The sequence below is a fragment of the Orbicella franksi genome, chromosome 3, assembly GCF_964199315.1.
Source record: "Orbicella franksi chromosome 3, jaOrbFran1.1, whole genome shotgun sequence".
Taxonomy (NCBI): Eukaryota; Metazoa; Cnidaria; class Anthozoa; order Scleractinia; family Merulinidae; genus Orbicella; species Orbicella franksi.
This window is the reverse complement of record NC_138147.1, coordinates 2,226,007-2,245,294: the sequence shown is the minus strand read 5'-3', so window position 1 is coordinate 2,245,294 and position 19,288 is coordinate 2,226,007. Positions and strand designations below refer to the sequence as shown.

The following is a 19,288-nucleotide window of genomic DNA, read 5'->3' as shown; positions in this document are numbered from 1 at the left end:
GAATGAAGGAAATGAATAAACGACTTGTTAACTTTTTGTCGTTTTGGAACTCATTGAAACGCTAGTCAATCGAGCACGGTTGGCCATATCACCCTGATAACATCCAATTAAAAGCAATTCTAAAACTTAGTGAAGTTGAGTACCCAATTGGAAGCTATTCCAAAGCTTAGCTAAAACCGGTGAGCTCGCTAATTAGCGCTCGTGGAGCCCAGTCAGAAACCATTCCAAATCTTGCAACCGCTTGTCGGCTAGCCAATCATAGTGTTCTTGGTAGCATACTAAGAGTTGGAAACCACTCCAAAGCTAGGTAACAGCTAGTCAACTAGTCAATCAACTAACTTAATACCCAGCTAACACCCAATTTGAACCCAGTCCAGGGCCTAGCGACAGTTGGTTAGCCAACCAATCAGATTGCACTTAAAACACACAAAAAAATTGGTGAAACAATGGCTGGTGTCTTTTTCTGAGTCGCCCTGCTCATTGCAACTTATAATTTCCAATTTTCTTTGTCCGTTGCTTTCCCGATGCTTGTCAGGCTTTGATAACAGATCGCATAAGCATATGCTTCCCCCCCGCCCCCCCAAACCCGTGGGTTCGGCGGCCCCCGTTCGGACGAATACATTTTCAAGTAAAGACGCAGATTTTTTCCCCATGTCCTTTGGCGCAAAGTTTATTCACGTGCGCGATCACGCGTTTAACATTTTAGGCAAGGTTCAGGAGTTCGTGCCGAAAATCAGGAATTAAAATTGATTAGCTTCTTCAGTAGAATCCTTTGTTTCGGGTTTCGGCGCTATTTTGACTAGCTCGTTAGTATGGCACTACGCATTTTTGGTCGGAAGAATAGCTCAACCGTTGACTCATATTTAAGAGCCTCCTTAGTTTTTCGCCCACCACGTTTAAGCGGCTGATTTTGGTGCTCGGGTTAATTATGTAACACAGTTCCACCTCAAAGTACTAGAACTGTCGCTGAACCATGTCAAACATAATTTTGAGGATGGTTGCATTCCTAGCATGCGGGCTTTGTTCCTTTGACGTCAGTGACCAAAAAAGCCTGGAGCAATGTTGTTAACACAAAGCTTCAACTCGACTGCTCATTTATCTCATGAAATATGTGTAATTGGACGGCAATTTCACTTGTTTGAGATGAATCTTCACTTTGGAGATGTCTCGCGGTTTAATTTATACTCACTGAGGTTTTCTACGACTCGCAAATCACCCATTTCTCACTCCAGTGATGGTTACTACGGGATGCAAAGTAACGAAGTTGTAATTTAGGACTTCGGCAAGTTGCCAAATTTGTCCAGCTGAATTTTCTAGGAAAAAATCAAGAAGTGGCTGAACAACACTGAATAATACCTTGCAACTGGACAGAAGGAAAGCCACATTGAAGGCAGAAGAAATGTTCCACAGGTTTTCATCAAGAGGTAGGTTGATTACTGATACTTATCCTTAAAGGAAACACACATCGTAGTTTTCGACCGAGTTTTGTCAGACATTCCTTACCACCCGGTTGGTTAAAGTGAAACCATGTGATAGTTCACCTGCAGAGAACTCAGCTCTTCGAGCAAACTCTTTCTCGATTCTATCATGATCACCCCAGAAGTCTGAACCTTTTTAGTCTGTGCCTCGCTCTTCAAAATCAATGTTTCTTTTTAAATTTATACATTGTTTGTGCTTTAACAACTCGGTGTAAACAAAACTAACAGTAAATGATTTCCTTTGATAGTGAATTGTATACATGATATTTATTTAGTTCATCTTGGACTGGGATAATTTTTGAATAGGCGAAGTGCCTCGGGCGAAAAGGAGCTCATTTTATAAATTAGAATAATATAACGATATCGATGCGACCGGCCGGTCAGGCTAAAAAACAATTCAGATTTGAATTACACTTGATTGTTTACATATCGTGGTAAGCTACAGAATAATCTGGAAAATACGACTTTGTTTTTGTTTTGTGGAGAGATTCAAGGGACCATGCAACAATGTCAGGTAGTGTTAAACGAATTCAGTTGTGGTGCATCTACGGCGGACGAAACAGCGAAGAGTATCGACGTACTTCTGTATGCAAATGATATGAGCAGCTTGTTCGTGGTGAGTGAGTTTCACTGTTCTCTGATAAGTCTGGATTGAAGTCCCTCTACTCCACTGTCTATGTAGGGCGCGAACTAGAACTCGAGTGAAATCTCTGTGTGTCCACGATACAGATTTGTGCTTCACGTTGCCTGGCAGTTCAAAGAATTTCCAAATTCTGATAAGTTTCACTTAACTTCCTACAGTCAACTAATTGTTTCTACTTCTTTAGCGGCCACTAAAATCACAGTTTACGCCTGCCCATTTTGAACCATTCTAATCTCGTTAAACACTTCTCACGGACATTATCTACACGAAGAGGAAAGAGTCATCACATTCCACGTTACAAAATGTTAACTAATTCACTTCACATGGAGTATACCAGCTATAATATAAGCTCAGTTCCAGTACAACGCTTATATTGTAGACCAGGCACCTTGATGCATGACTGACACCTTTTATTCCCCTCCGGCTGTGAACAAAATGTTTTAATTTCCCTCGTCACAGGTCACTAACATTGATTCACCGTCACAGTGACTAACATTTATTCAAAATTATGTTTACTGATACTATGTAGTTTTCCAATAAAGGGAAACATCTTTTTGCTTCTTTCAGTCTTCCGGATGGACTCTGAAATCTGCGAATCCCATTCAGTTTTTTTTAGGTGCAATCTGTTTGTAGATAGAGTTTTCGGGCCAGTTTTCAGCTTCATTCAAAGCCATGTTCTTGTGTACACCAAATACTGGCGAATCCCTAGCTCCGAAATTTTCAATCCTCCTTGTTTTGTGCACCGTTATTCAGAATTTCAGGTTCGGCTTGTGAGACGCATTTTTCTTTCTTGGGTAGCGATATGATGTCATCATGCACGGACAAGATCTTATTGACTGTCGCTGTTCCATCTTTCTCCAAATCTTTGATTTCGTATTTTTCGTCCAAATAGCCGATCAGCCTGCCTCGCTGTTCCCCAGTAGAGCACTGATTTGCTATCCATTGAGCTGTTTGCTTACTGATCAGTCCCAATACATACTTTTCCCAAAGATGCGTTGATTTTCCGACTTGATATGTCAAAGCATTTTCTTCAGTTTCTTTCCTCCAGGTATACTTTGACTTCTGTGGAATTTTCATCTCCTTGCTTTTGTCATCTGGCATGCAAAGCTTGTGTCTTTGAGGTACGATCCGTTTGGAATTTCCTTTCAACTTGTCTTTGTTCCTCGGCTGCTTCGTTGAAATGGAAAGGTCTTTGAAATTGTACAGATCTTTCATGTCCGCTGAGAAATACGAAGATAAACTCGGGTCAGCTCTGAAATGAATTACGTCCTCGGTAAATTCGAGCGGCAAGCTGCTAACTTCTTTGAGCATTTTCTTATTAGCATAGCAACATTCCTGTGTCCCCACCTTTTCTTTAACCAAAGAACTTTGCTGTCGCTTAACTGGAGGCAATTCCAACTCTCTCTTATGAACATAATTTTGAACGAAATCATTTATGTGAAATGTTGTTGTGATTTCACTCGTTTTAGGTGTGGAGTAATCGTAACTACGGAATAATTGCGATCTGTTTGGCAGTTGAGCCAACTGCTGTTTCCTTCCATTCCTCTGATTTTCCCATGCATATTTCAAAGACGGATTTTTCCACATCAATCCCGTTGCGTAGCGTTGTTTTTACGAAGAAATAACGGCCGCTTTTGATGAAGATGAAAGTCGGCCTCCCTTTATAGAGGGTAAAAAGGAATTTCTTTGAGTCATGTCGGCTTCAGATTCAGAGAATTGTCTTTACATTTATGAAAGGAAGAAAAAAATACACTTGATGTTGATGGCGAGTTGCTAAGAGGGCAGATGTTGTGAGTATTGGACGAAAATTTCCAAGCAACCCGACACAGGCTTCTTCAAGTCGATTGCCATTGGTAGAAATTTTAAACACTACGTAGTTAATTACAAACCTCAAAGACCACGGTCTCTTTGTTTTCTGGAGTTTTGTATCAAATAAAACAGTTTTACGATCAATAATGAAAGTAAAATAGCGCGAAACGGCAGGGTATAAATGGTCTACCTTTCGTTTAATGGGGCAAAGACACGCGATCATTTATGCAAATCGAATAAACAAGGATCTAATTATGTCGAAAAAGTCTTATTTTCTACAAATTTCGGTAACTATGAAGATAACTATTTCTGAAACATCTTGTAAAGGAAACAAAATGTTAAATTCAACGGGAAGTTACGCTGTGACAAGCAATGTTTATTCTTTTTAAGCGGCAGATCATTTTTAACTTCCCTCGTTGATATCACCGGGTGTATAGCAAAAACCACCACGATGAAATTAATTATTTGTTTCAAACCCAGAATATCTCCTATTTCTTTTAAGACTGAAAAAATACGTAGTGTATTGTCGGACGAAACGGGGTCGATCAGTTGACATTCTCTCGAAGCTCCCTGAAAACAGCGCGCCAAGTCCTCAAATTCCGTGATCGATTTTCAAAACTGAATGCAAATGTTTTTCTTTTCATTTCTCGTTACTGTTCTCTCGACACATCAAATTGTCCATGAATTTTCCCCATTAAAATTGGATCTTAGAATTCCATGAAGAAATTAGTGTCTTCTTAAACATTTTAGTGTTGAGGGCCCATTAACCGATCTTTTCGAGCCGTTGCTAAGGAAAATTTAGTCTCATATAACCTCATCATTTTTAGTTAGTTCAGAGTTATTTCATGTGTTTCAACTTTTTCATGGTCAGTAACACCAGTGATGACGTCATCAGACCACGCCCATGGTCATGTGACTAATACAGAAAAAATGCAAAGGCTCCCAGGCAAATTACTTTCTCGGGAGTTTTTTCATTATTTAATATTTTAATTTAAATCCTCATTACGATATGCATCGATTTTGTTTCATTTCTAAAAGGTCAGATTTTGAGAGCATTTCAAAATATTGAGAAATTCGTAATTTTCTGAAAAAAGCATGATTTCGAGAAAGGAATGCATAGTTATGTTACCAACGTTGGCTTTAATCGAAATTCGTCGAAAAAGGCTGGATTTAATGAAAAACCGCGTTTCCTTTAGCTTTTAAAGAAACCGGAAGTGCGCCCGATATCTATTGGAAGTTACCCTATCAGCGCGTGCGCAATTTATACTACCAGCGCACTTCGGTAAGATCAAACAAAGCCACAAGGCGTTAATTTTTCTCTTTCTATTGCTCTTGTTTTTCTGTCTTTCTCTTATTTTGTCTTTGCTTGAACTTTTTTTACTTTGCATTTTGCGATACACAGAGAAAAACATCTAAGATGTATGCGAATTTGCAAGTTTTTGAGTTGTTTTTATTTTCTGTGCTCAGGCTGACGTAAGTGACCGGAAGTGAAATTTCACCTTCTTAGCAACGCGCGCGAGCGCGCGCATGAATCGGTTAATGGGCCCTTAAGCATCTCTTTTACGACGTATGTTTCTCGAGGTCTGCAGTTTCTTGGCGACAACGTCTCTGAGACGACGAGTAAAAATGCGCAACGACACTACATATACCCACAAGAGGTTTATTCTCGTTTCTCGAGTGCACAGGTGTAGTTAAATCTCTTAAGTAAAATTACATGTAAACTGGAAAATCTACTGATCGTATTCCATTGAAAATCCGATCCATAGTGTTGTCCAATCAGAATAAGGATCGGCATCTGAGTCTCCGTTCAGACTCGCTCCAGCCAGCGGTGTACGTAAACTGTTCTGTTACGAGTCAAACAACAAGTGCTCGAACTTCAAAGTACACAGTGGCGAATCTAGGGAAGGGACCCGCTACCCCCCCCCCCCCTTAGTTTGGGTAAAATAATAATAATTAAAAAAAAAAAAAACAGAAAGACGAGGGAAGAAAAGCCGGCAGGGGAAGCAAAAGAACTCCCGCCCCCACCCCTTCTTAGCTCAAGGTCTGGATCTGCCACTGGTACATACATGTGGTAAGGAGAGTGAATGATTATGCATCGTGATTTACAACACGAAATGACTGCCTTACGCCAAAATTTGATGGTATACTAACATTTGGGACTTTTTGTATCGGCTTGCTTGTTCATCTAGGTGTGTGCGGTGGGGCTTGCAACCGAAGCTCGGCAAGGTCGAATGAAACAGCTCCCTTCAGCTGTGTGTTAGTGGTCAACTTAACTTAACTTAACTTAACGTTTTCCAACTCCAGCCTATAGTTCACACTTGCTTATAATTAACAAACACAGGTTAGAACTCTGGCACTGAGTAAATTCGCGAAGCAACTAAGCAAGCAAATAATATTAAGACTGTAAGGAAGAATCGAACGTAAGTCACTAAAGCATAAATGTTTATTGCCCTAAGCTTTAATTGGAAAAGTGCTCAGTTCCCGGGCTAAAAAACCTACTATGACAGTTTTCCTTTTCAAGATTTTGGCTCACATGTCAGTGACAACTACACGTGCTGTCAAGGTTTTATGTTTTAAACCGATCCAAGATCTTTAAACTCGTTGTTCAGCGAGTGTTGCACGGCATTGTTCTGCAAAAGATAATAAAAGAGAGTTTTAATATATCACCTCAGAAAGTTCCTGGAAAACAGCTATCTCTTGCCATGGTAACGGTCTATTTCTGACATTTTGCTCTCAATGTGTTTTTAAACCGGACATTTGTTCAAATATTGAACTGAGTTTGGAGTCTTAAGAAGTTAAGGTGATTGTTCAAAAAGCTTCTTGCTCACGTACCGTGCACAGACGGGTATAAACTAATGACCTCAGTCCATAAGTGAGTCAGAGGATAATTAGAAAGCTTTTTAAGGCCGAAGGTTCACATGCAGAGAAGAGAAAAAGGGGAAAGAAAGACTGGGGAAATTGAACAACAAAGCGTGCTACCTAACAGTGTCGGAGATAACACTTGGACAACTCATTCCGCCAAAAACGACGCATGCTGTATGTATTGACGTGTTTTGACTATTCTTGTGTGCAGCACAAAGGGATCGCGTGGTCCTTTGTTTAAAAAGATTTGAAATCAGAGCTACAGATCTTTTGCACACAAAACAAATTGTCCTCTAATTTGATATGATAAGTGTTATTGTCAAGACAGCGAATTCAGTGAAAACGATGTAACCTAATTGCTCCGCTAAATCACTCGACTATCGGTGATAAGCCAAAATTTTAGTTCAGGTTTGAAAGAGTTAGTGGCTCAGTTTGAGAAAGTAATGCTCATATTAAAAGTCTTTTTGCTCGAAAACCGTCATTCATGACATCGCTAATAAACCTCTGACTTTCCTTGGGCCCTGCGTTCGGTCGAGTCAGTCACCAAACAGAAGAGGCTTTTTCCCTTCGCTGGCAAAGCGAAGAAATTTTGATCCAAAGCGGACTTGACAAAGGAACAAAAGACCATTCTATAGAATGTTTACAGAAGTCAAATCGTTTTCAAGGAAATTCATGACATTTTAAAGACGTTACAATTATACTAATGCCACATTTTTGCATCGGAAAAGGAAGACAATATAACGTCTCTAGGAAACCAGATTTGCCACCGACCATGTCTCATAGTATTTATCTTGGAGAATAATGAAATATTTTCTAGCTCCGCGTTTAGGCTGCTCAATTTTATCCGATGGCAGTGGCGATTTCGTCCGGCATTTTGCGGAGTCAGCTGCGAGATTAATTCACATGACAGGCTAAACGCCGCGGAGTTTACAAAGGAGAACAAAATTGATTCGGCCTCTGAAGACGTCGTCTATTGTTTGATGCAGCTGGCATATTTTAATTAGAGTTTGCTTAATAATTCTTTTGTGAAAGGAGCTGTTGTCAATAGAGATAACATATGGACTTAAGAGAGGCCATAAGGAAATATAGGCACAGGAAGGGATGCTCGCAAACATTTCAGGTATTTTTCGCGGTTCATTTTCCCTCATTTTCTCCTTCACTTGTTTGTAACGTTTCGCATCAGTGGCGGCGCTTAAGGGTTCATAAAAACCGAAACAGAACGATTTCAAAACAGCGATAACATCATTTCTTGCTTCCTTTCAATGATGTTTCGTGAAGTTGAAATCTATGTCAAAATTTGCATATCGGGAAAGTTGTGCTTTTTCGGCGGAATGGCGAAACAGCTCCTGCTATTTAGGAATAAAATTTCCTTGTTTTCCCGTTCGAGACTACTCGCCAGTGGGATCAAGTCGTGGCGAGGTTTCAAAAATTTTCCGTTTTCGTGTGTGACACACATGTACTCGTGAGTAACTAAACAGAAAGCAGGTTCGAAAATTACTTGCAAGCGGTCTGACTGCGTTCGTTGTGTTCTCGGTGAATCTCGACACAACCTGTCGTTTCACCAAGCATTAAATTTTCAGATATCCGGAGAAAAGCTTCCTTCGTAAGGAAAACAATATCTTAGAGTTTCACGATCGTTCATTATTGATGTGGTTCGCGATTATCTCAGGTAGTGGCGTTTTTGCCAGAAGGACATCTGCTAAGATTTTAATTAGCTGGCGAAATTCGCTGCATCGAATAACTTGTTGTCAACTGAGGATCGAGTTTGAAGTTCGATGCACCTGCGAAGCTAGTGGTTTGGAAAAACAATGGCTTACATCACAGTACAATTGAGATTTCTTTTACAATGTTATCGTTCGACCCAGACCTTAAATCGAGCAATATCTTGACATTGTTTGTAAATAAAAGGGAGTAAGCATCGTGTACCGAACAAAATGCGTTATTCTTGATGACATTAAACCATGCTTTGTGGCACGAGTTTTACACCCAAAGAAAGCAAAAAAATCGTTAAATTCTCAATTAGCTTCCGATCGGTGGCGATTTCCTGCTTTCCTATTGGTCGAGACTTTTAATGGTTACTCCATAACATTTGCAGAGTTTTTCCCACAGGCTGGTCCGTGAATTTAAGGTGTTTTCCAACAGATTTGATTCGACTGAAAATAGGCGAATTTTTTAAGTTATATTTTTCGGCTGCAATTCGACCGTGCAAAGGAAAAAAAAAAGTTTCAGTCGACATAAATTATACACGAGGAAGCATGCCATTTTGAACAATAAAATATTCGCCCATCTGGCGTGTAATGCATGCATTCTACTGTGAACTATATCCAGCGGTTTATATTTTTAAACGGCAACTTGACAAGAAGACTTATGTAAGAGTAGTCAAAGAGTAACTTGATCAAACAGGGCATCAATTTGAACGCCAATTCATTTGGTTGTGGAGGCCATTAATTACGTAAGACACACGGCACATCAAAATTCACTCCAAATCAGAACTGATAGAGTCACAAGCAACTAGCAGCTGCTTGCTGCTGACGGCGTTATCCACCGGTGGGGAAAATACTACAGCGAGGGAAATACAGGCGCCTATTTAATAGTTTGAAATGGATTTGCGCGTCGTTCACGGTGCCAATTCTCTCCCAGGAAGTATGTTCGCCCCTCGAATGGACAGCCGAGGTGAGCCGCAGTTCGTGGATTTCAGAAGCAGGGAGCCAGAGAATTTGAGTAGAGCAGATGTCAGGCACAAGCCTTTCATTCAACCAGTTTACAGAACAGCCAAGGACCTCGATAGAAGACAAACAATCACGCAGGTTGACCGGCATAACGGAGTTAACCGACCTGAGTTTACGAGGTAAGCTAGCGAAGCCCCATAATACCCAGGCGGATTATTAAAAAATATATATATTGTGAGTGCTCTTGATGACTCGAGAAATAATTGAATTAGAAATCGGCTTTGAAAGCAGCTTTTGTCCCCCCTCCGAGATTTACCTATACAATGACCCTCCAGGGTAGAACAGTAAATACTACAAGTTATTTACCTTTTCAATGGTTATCAACTAGTGGGCGATTCGTATTTGAGGATTTTACGAGGCAAGATTTAATTCCATCTCTTGCTGAAATCTTCAATTTGAATTTTGCCATGTCTTTATTTTCGATGTATTATTAATATCGCATTTATTTGTTTTGCTATGTTTGTCATCGAATTCAATGAAAAGTACATATTTGTCGAGGTCGTACAATTAGCTGGCGAAAATTGCCCGAACTGGGCAGTAAAAATTGTTTTCGAAAAGAACAATCTTTATGTTGAAGGTGTATCTCATACACAGTTTCAGCCCTCTGTAATATACAGAGTCGTGCAATTAATTTTTAATTACAAGCAACGTTTGAATAAATGATTAAGGGCAGAGTAAACTGGTAATTACTCTCGCAAAAAAAAGTGTTTCGGTGACTGACTTTGTAACATGAAAACGGAGCCAAGATGAAGCGACATTCAAAATCGTTAGATCGGCGAGATAATCAAGCAACTCAGCAATCAGCTGCTCTGATAAAAAGTGGTGTTGATTCACTAGTGCCTATCTGCTTCCCTTCAGCTTCTTTTAATCATAATTTCATAACACAGGTCATGAAAACGACGGACCTGATAATATCACGTTAAAAAAAAGAATAGATATCATATTTTGAAAAATGTGTATGAAAATGATAGCAGGTTTTTATGGTGACCTTGAGAGGTCGACCTAGAGAGTTAGTATTTTCAGTACTGTGCATGCCATAAGCCGCTTGGTCAGCAGGCAGGCAGATGGAATATATTACTTGCAATACCGTGTTTTACTACTGTTATAAACAGATACATTCGTACATCCCATCTGGATAGATTTTCACTGGATTTATCAAGTTGTGACAAAGTCGCGTATCATTTACGTTGTTCACTCTAAAACAATTTCAGTTCTTTTTCATCTTTTGCTACTTTTCCTCCCGCTAAAGTTGTTCAAGGACTTGTTTTATGCAGAATTGGAATTCAGATGCAAGGAATGTATATAGATTTTTAGGTCGTATGGCAGACGACCGCTAAAAAGCCGTAATTCGTGTTTACGAGCTCATTAAATTTCAGGCTGAATTACATGGCTTACAAATAATTAACTTTATACATAAATAATATCTTTCCGGCGTGATGTAGTATAGTTTCCTTCTGGGTTCAGCTCAAAGACCTCATGTTTACCCAGCTACAGGTCAGTTCACAATATCACAAAGGCAAAACAAACACATTCAAGGCCAATGTTTTCTTCAATGTTTTGCATCGACTAAAAAAAAAAAAAATAACATCCAGCTTTAGCCATTTGCTACATAGTGACATTTGGTTGGAGTAAAATCTTCGTCTTGAAATCTCGAGTTTGTGTGCGAGATCGTGATTGGCCAAGTGGAGCGTGACGGAACGATACATATAGCTCCAAAGGTTCATGTGTATTCTCTGCTTTCATTTCAAGGAACTGGTAGATAAAGACTTCACTCAGACAAAATTAAAACATACAGTCTATCAGTTAACTCCACTCATTGCTTTAGATATACCTAGATTTAAATGTGAACCCACCATTTGTCACAGGGTTAAGTCAATTATAGCGCCAGAAATTAGCCCTCGTAGAAGACTTGTTTTTTTCAAGCCAAAATATCAGGCTACATATCAAGTTCAATATTGTTTTATCGATCTTGTTTTTGTTTCTCTTCTGGCAACTGCATGCATTAAAAAAAGCAGAAATCTCTTCTGCCAACTTGGGAGAAAGAGGGAAAACGGCATTAAACGAAATGTGCGTGAACGCATTTCTGTAGTATTGTACATGACAGCAATAGTGTGAGAAACGTATCACTACATGCACTGTGGTCCTAGCATAGCAGTCCTTGTCAATGCCTTGCTCAGCTTCATAGTCTTGTGAATAAAAACTGGATCATTGGATAATGCAATTCAAGAGTGTTTATTAGTTTAGCGATCAGGGTGTAGGATCACTTGTTATAAAACTTGGGTTTAGTTTAGTCTAATGTGAGCTCCTATTGGTTAATTTATGATCTCGTGGCAATGGCTAAACCTATATGTCGCCCGCTCTCCCAACAACCAGAGGTTACTTTGACTTCTTCTTGCCGTTGTTACTTTACATTAAACTCCAGCTATATAACAAAACACTTAATTACTGGTCCCGAGAATCGCGAAACATCGAGATTCTTGAGAAAACAAAATTGTTTCCCTCAGGGGCAATGATTTAAGCGTATACTACAAATAATATAGGCATACGCGTAATTCTTTCGGACATTTTTATTTTAATTTTCTATATTTTGGGGGCGTTAATCCTGAAAACAGTTGTTCCACTCGCGCTTGTTGGATATGAGATGATTTAAGTCAACTCGGCGCTACGCGCCTTATTGGCTATCTATATTTTTGCTCGCGCGCGATTGGTGTAAACGTGTCACGTGACTGAATATGTCCTAGCTAAAACTGGGGAGTATCCGAGTGAAATACCTCAATTTTCTAAACTGTGCGGGTTGAGAAAAACATTTGAAGTCAGGTGAAGTATAATAAACATGCCCTCCATTTGGCGCGAAAATATGCTCGGATATCTGTTCTTGGACGTTATGTGTTTCTCAAAGCTCACAGTTTTCCTTGAGCTACGCTCGGACGATATAATGTCCGCGGTCAAATGTCCTAACATATTTTCGTACGAAATCGAGGTTATTGTTTATATATCCAACGCGCGCTCGTGGAATAATTGTTAATTTCTATACCAAATCCATTCGCCAGTTATTTCTCAGACAAGACACATGGTTCATAGAGGCACTGCAGGGGACTGGTTTGATACCAGCTAGAGTTGGAAAGGGACAAAACCTCCAAATAATGGGACAAACCCAACAAATCTGAGATTATGGATGGTAAAATGTTATTTGTACCTTGGGGAACAACGTGGTGGAAATGAAAAAAAAAAAAAAAAATTAGAAGGAAGCCAGGGTCAGTAAGATGGCTGGTAAGTTGTCTTGAGAAGAATTTCAACTGAGGCTTAATCCAACAGAAATAAATTCCAGGCTTTTGTGTTCTGTACACCTGGAAACGTGTAATAAATTGACTATTACTGGTCCTAAAGTGTATGCAAGTTATACAGTCTCATATGTACCCAGTAAATGACACCCAGCTTACCTCGAGCCAACCTCGTTCCCAGGGTCTTTTTTCCCCACCCCCAAGCCAGGGAAAAGACCCTGGGAACAAGGTGGACCTCGAGCCTCATGTGTCAAACAGCCAAGGGATCCGACGAGAACCGATGTCAATTCGGGAACATTTCGGACATTTTCGGAAAGATTCGGCTATCTTCGTTTTATTACGAGAGAGGAAACGTCTGTTCGGATTGCGTTTGTGAAAATTTTGGAAAATCTGGTGCTGGAGGTAAAGACTAAAAATTTGCAGCAATCTTTCTTCTCCTGATAATCTAACGGCTTATAATATGACAGAAAGTGTCAGAAAATAAACGCACGTCTTCTTATGTTAGTTAACAGTGCTCACTTTACATCGATTGACTTTATTTAGCTGACTAAATAAAACTCACATGTTTCTCATAAATTATTGAAGATTGAAGGCACAAACCAAGTTGAACGCTACGTTTGAATACATATTTTAATTTTCTGTCTATGAATCGTCGGCAACTTATTTCGGGCCATTGGTAAAGTGTCACTGGTTTTTAGAATTACTGGAAGCGGAAAGAGATTCTGTAAAATGATCTTCAACCGGGAAGATTCGTCCTAATAAGGATTGAGGCAGCTGATTTCCTCGCCAATGAATATTCATTGAGCCCCCGAGCAGACAGTTAAAACCATCTGCCTCAGCGGATTGCACAAATAATTCTATCTTGAGTTGAACCGAGCGGTCTTTTAAGGAAGACAATTTAGCGAGTTCATGATCACAGGGGCTCACTAAGTACACACGTCGAAGCGAGTGGTCGCCGTTGGTTTGCCACTTTGGAGACAAAATGCCTCAACACAAACCTGGCGGAAAGAGCGACAAACGGCAGAAACCGTGCTCAAGCGAAACGTTAAGGTCACTTTAGCTCAAAATTTTATTGATATATTCTAGACCAGTTGAGTTAGCAGTTAGCACTGAAGCGACTACGCGCGACAGGTTTTAGTGACGCTGTGTACAAATCTACTTCGCTATTCGCCGCTCACAGCCCTTTTAGGTAGAAGGCCGTAACGCTTCTTAACAAATGCGTTCAAGCTTAGTTTAGATTTGTTCTAAGGTCCATACGGATTTTTATTATTATGCAATTACTTATTCAGTTACATTATGGCTTCTCCGGACATTTCCGCGGAAGATGGGTATAATGCACATCTGCCATTCACGGAGAAAAATCTTCTTTTTTTTGTAATATTATCAGAAATATTCGCGAATGATTCTTCCTCGCAATTGCACGCACTCCTTTGTTAAGACTCTCCAGAGCGCAGATGGGACCGCGAAAATCTCTTTAAAACTAGCAGGAACCTTTTTTTGTTTTGTTTTACACGCTAAACAAGTTGTAACGAGCAACTATTCAAATACAGCTGGCGTATCTAATGCATATGCAACGAGAATACAAAATATACTTGCGCGGCCCGAAATCTACATATAAACAGGTACCAGGTATTCATTTTCGACGCCTTGAAGAAAGGCAGGAAATTCTAAGCACGCTAATGACAATCAGCGTGACTCACAAGTGAGAACGTTTTCTATAGGCGACAAGAAGTAACGGGCGCGAGGTCGCCTGTGAAACGCAGAAAATAAAGAATAACAACTTAACCGGATTTTGCGACGTATAAAATATAATAATTATTTCGGGTCTCGGGCAAGAAAATGTCTCAAAAATCTTAAGGAAGGAGTACTATTTGCAGTATTAATTTAAGCGCAGTTTGTGATAACATTTGGAGACTTTGATTATGTTTAGATGACTTTAAACTGCTTTTCCGAGCCTAAAGCAAATCTTTTAAAACCTCAAACAAAATTACACTTTGTTATTTACTGGTGATATAAGCCAGAATTTTTCTGTATATTCACGCACAATAGTTCTCTTTTCTCTATTTTTTTCGTTAATCACAGTTAAGTCTTTCCAAGTTTTCAATTCATCCTTTGAGAAACCGAAAAGGAAATGTGACTTGAAATGCAAATCAAAAACAACTTTTTTCTGCCTAAGGGTAAAATAAAATTAAGATTTTCACTCCTGATTAAAAGACCTTTTCGTATTGTACGAGACTATTCTAGTTACACTTTCAAATGCACGCATTTTATCTGTGCAATGATCTCTAAAACCAAAGTTATAATTTTAATTTGTATAAATGTATATTTGAAAAGCTAAGAAAGAAACAAAGAAAGAAAGAAACGGTTATATGGGTCCAAAGCTACCAAACTTAGACGACTTTTAACGTAATCAAGTTTTGAATTTTACCGAAACATAAACAGTATTCTATAAATGCTATTCCGACACAAAGTACTAAACGAACCGGCTCTTAACAACAGCCTGTGAAATAAAACATCCGTTTATCGGAATCAAATCGCTTCAAAGGACGGTTTTAATTTAATTGTGAATTTTTTTTTTTTTACCATAGCTCGATGTTATTCAGAAATTGTCTCGTGAAAACCGCCGGCACTTTAAGGATATTGTTTTAATTTCTTCAGTATTTTTATATGTTATTTCAAGCGATAGTCCTCTTTCGCCAGGTTCTTAATTTTATTGCTTTGACGTCTTTCTGTGATCTCTTTTGATTGGTAAATGATTTCTCATAAGTCTTAACGCTGAAAGATCATTAATTTACTACCTTTGTATGTCCATAAGAAAACTGAGGTCATATGGTGAATTAATATGTCAAACGTCCTAAAAGTCATTTTCCGTGGACAGTACCTATTATATCAAGTCTCGCAGAGCGCGGTTGTTTCTATTTCCCAAATAAGCATCCTAACAATTATCTAAAATTGTATAATTTAAAGATAAATTTTCGCATTTTGCCCATAAACTGTTGGATGTTTCGTGAAAAATTATGTGATCGAAAGCAGCCTAACAAAAAGTCACCCTTGATGTGATTATTTCATTTGCAGTAACGAAAAACAAAGCAAAAGGCACATTTTGTCTGACACTACTTTCCTTCATTCGTAAGAGGAAAACGTTCAAAAAATCGCTTCCCTCCTTCCAATCATCCCTTGCGTGTTACAATGTTTTCATGCAAGCGAGTCGTGGGCGAGTCGGGTAATCTCACTAAATGCAGGAATGGAATGTAGAGGGGAAGGCGGGGCTATAGGGGCTCCCTAGATGGATCACTGGGATCTCAGGGGTGGGGGGGGGGGGAAGTAGAAACATATAAAAGCCAAACGAAAAAATAATCTCATTTTTACGTACCCATCAAAATAAAATCATCTTCGTTTTATTTTACAGTTTATCTGATGTGTACGAAGGCGCCCTTCGTAACGTGTTGGGAATACAGCTTCATCTGACGCTGGATGATCAACAGTCGTTTACACAAGACGCCATCAATGATCTCCTTTTCCGTGACAAGCCCTCACCTGGTCATCACAGGGGGCTACGACAGGATCAGAAGAGGAGAAACGAAAACCACCAAAATGGTCGCCAAGGCGACGAAAACAAAGACTTGAAAAACCCAGGCTCCTTCCAAGGTCGTACGTTTTTAAGAGACCCCCGGAGAGTTTCTCCAGGAGGCTCCGCATTCCATGTCCCTCCAAAAAAAGCACGTGTAGACGAAGACGTGCCGTACCCCGAAAGGGGATTTCCTGTTGATCACTTTGGCATTGCCCCAAGGATGAACTTCCCGCCGGACTATCCAAACTCCTTTCCTTCTCCGAAAGGACCCCCGGGCATTTACCACCGACGGGTTAACGCGCCAGAAGCCGTAAGGCACGTTTACGGAACAAACGGAATACACATCCCGTCACCTCGAGATCGTTACGCGCTATGGCCGTTCGGGCATCATCGGGATATTTCTTCGGTGTTTCCGGTGCGCTGTTCGTCAGTTGAACGCGACCGAATGTTTCATCACGGGGTTCTAGAGGAGGAAAGGCGACGAAATATGGACTTAGCACGTGTAAATGGGTTTATGCACGGCAAAACAGTCGTTCAGGTTAAAAACGAAAAGGAGACGAAAGACGAAATCGTCAAACGAGACCAAAAACCAAGTCCCATCGAAAGACGGAGCACTTCGATTCCAGGGAAGGAGGCAGGACTTGAGCGAGGAATGGAAAGGGAGAAGCTATCGCCTTCTTCGCCAAAATCCAAGCCGCCTAACGCTTCATTGACTTCATATCGATCAAGTCCCACTAACGGGGCTGTAGATTTTCGAATGGAGACGCGCTATCGCAGCGCGCTAAGAAGACTTGAATCAAGGAGAGATGGAAAGAGAGGAAAAGGCGAGGACGCCAAGGAGGAGTTTCTTTTCAAATTGGGACTGGAGCGAATCGAGGCTTGAGACTAGGAATTGCAAATTAAATACGACGTCAGAAGTTAAAGAAGAAGTTATGTAACCGGACCATGAACAATCGATGGCCACTACTACTAAAGAGTCGAAAGATGGTACAGAACAGTCCTTCCCTCCGAGATTCACCTTTGCGAGACAGGATGACATGTAGCGCGTCATCAAGTGTTGAAAGAAGAATTGCGCACGAATGCATTGTACAGGAGAGGAGTTCGTTCGCTGACAATGACTTATTTGAATTGGCAAGATACCCCTACTTACCTGGTGGGGGACGGGGATAATGGGACTCTGTAAACCCCTGGGGTCCTGGGGTTTTGCTTTGCAGTCCAGAAACCAAACCTCTCTTTGGATCCCGAATCGAGATATTTATAAAAGAAACTTTAGTAGGGACTTCAAAGGGCTCTTAGATACTCTGAAAGCATTTGCTTATAACGTTGTGGAAACAACTTACCGCAAACGTTCCTTAGTGTAACTTTACTTTATGGCATTTTGCTGAGATTGACAGACAAAAAGCTTTTATCTCTGATCCATGTCCTTCGAACGAAAAATTTGTAGTCAGGTTAAAAATTCCTTCGCTTATTAGAATTGTTATGTGTACATAACATCTAGGACGTTGCTCTCTGAACCAAAATAAACACCTTATAATATTGTTGCTAGTTAGCACCGAGGACAACAGTCCCTCTGTGAACGCTAATATACCTCTACTGTGACATTAGTCCGTACAGAACAGTGATAGTCTCTTCTTAATAAACCTTAGCTCTTCCTTACTTGCGGTTGTTCTTATTTATTATATTTCATTCGCATATTCCGTTGATCGTCATAGAGACAGTTACGATAAGTCGTATAAGAGTGACGATAGAAAGCAGTAAGTAAGTAGTGAGTGAGTTAGGACACTTTCCAGTTGCTCGTTTTTTCCCCCTATTCCAAAATGAAGGGAGGTATGAGTTTGTTTTGCACTTAAATTACCGTGTATACCAACGTTTTTTCTAACGCACTAACGGATCCGTCGCGCCCGCGAATTCCAGTCACGAAGCATATGCGGTAGGCAAATCACAGTATATAGAGCGTTTTCTTATAACGTCACGGCAGTGATATTGCATTTTGGTGTTCTAAGACAATGAAACGGCGGCCATGTTAGTGTATCAAACCAGTCTTGTGGGAGCTGAACTTTTTTCAGTCTTATGTAAACACTTCCTTTTGTTTCACTAAATGTGCATGTGTGCTGGCCACGTGGGTGAAAACTCTCTATAGCCTTTCGTAATTCGCCACTTTAGAAAAGAGAAGAAATCTGGGACGAATACTATCTTGCACTTGTTTGTGGGACCTCTACTGGAGGTAATATGGATTGCCATCTTTTGTTTTGTCTTCAGTATAAACAGTACCACAAACAACTGCAAGATGGGATTCACTCTAGCCAGCTTTTTTCCCTTGTTTCTAAAGTGGCGAACAGAAAAGGCTGGGAAGCATCAGTCAAGTTAGTCCCACGGCCTTAGCGACACAGAGACTTAAAGAAGCTCGTGTTCGAGCGAGATGACTGGGAACGACTCGATCCGGATGAGGTCAACCAAGTGGCCTGTTTGTGCAAAATGGCAAAGCGTGATGGTAATTGTTATTGCCGCTCAAAGCACTCGATCATAGAGCCTGCATTACTTTTGGCCAGCACCCAGAACACGGACTCTGTACGGGTCCGCAAATGATCCGAGGACCGCAAATGATCCCGGACCGCAAATGATCCGCAAATTGGACCGCAAATGATCCCGGACCGGAAATGATCCCCATTTTGGACCGCAAATGATCCCGATCAACAAATGGGGAATGGCATGGATGGTGGGATGGTGTGGATAGAGAATTGGCGTACGTGAATACCGATGTTTTTATTCAAGCCATCTTATAATTATAATGGCTTACAACTTGATTTTTTTTTTTTTTAATACTTTCGACTAAACTTTGTTGCTAACTACGATGTTGTGAATATCACCACTCAATCATCAAAACACGACTTGGCTTACATTTCTTTGCAATTCTC

The 19,288-nt window shown here is 40.2% G+C and overlaps 1 protein-coding gene across 4 annotated transcripts; it reads left to right on the top strand.

The window, feature by feature from the left end:
* Positions 1 to 23: 23 nt before the first annotated feature.
* LOC145480618 (uncharacterized) lies at positions 24 to 18,054 on the top strand. Of its 4 annotated transcripts, none has more exons than XM_081458890.1 (3): positions 24 to 1,424; positions 9,433 to 9,640; positions 16,212 to 18,054. In XM_081458890.1, exons 1-3 carry the CDS (start codon positions 1,400 to 1,402, stop codon positions 17,254 to 17,256), a joined length of 1,278 nt encoding a protein of 425 aa, XP_081315016.1. In that variant the 5' UTR covers positions 24 to 1,399; the 3' UTR covers positions 17,257 to 18,054. The 4 variants fall into 4 exon arrangements, with proteins under 4 accessions (XP_081315016.1, XP_081315017.1, XP_081315015.1 ...); XM_081458891.1 differs by lacking the exon at positions 24 to 1,424 and adding an exon at positions 7,310 to 7,912; XM_081458889.1 differs by lacking the exon at positions 24 to 1,424 and having other exon boundaries at positions 7,922 to 9,640.
* The last annotated feature ends 1,234 nt before the right edge of the window (positions 18,055 to 19,288 follow it).

Bases quoted from the DNA above. Each gene is read 5' to 3' on its own strand.
- LOC145480618 (XM_081458889.1), top strand. From the start codon at position 9,393: ATGGATTTGCGCGTCGTTCACGGTGCCAATTCTCTCCCAGGAAGTATG. The intron at 9,641-16,211 runs GTAAGCTAGCGA...TTTATTTTACAG, and splicing joins AACCGACCTGAGTTTACGAG to TTTATCTGATGTGTACGAAG.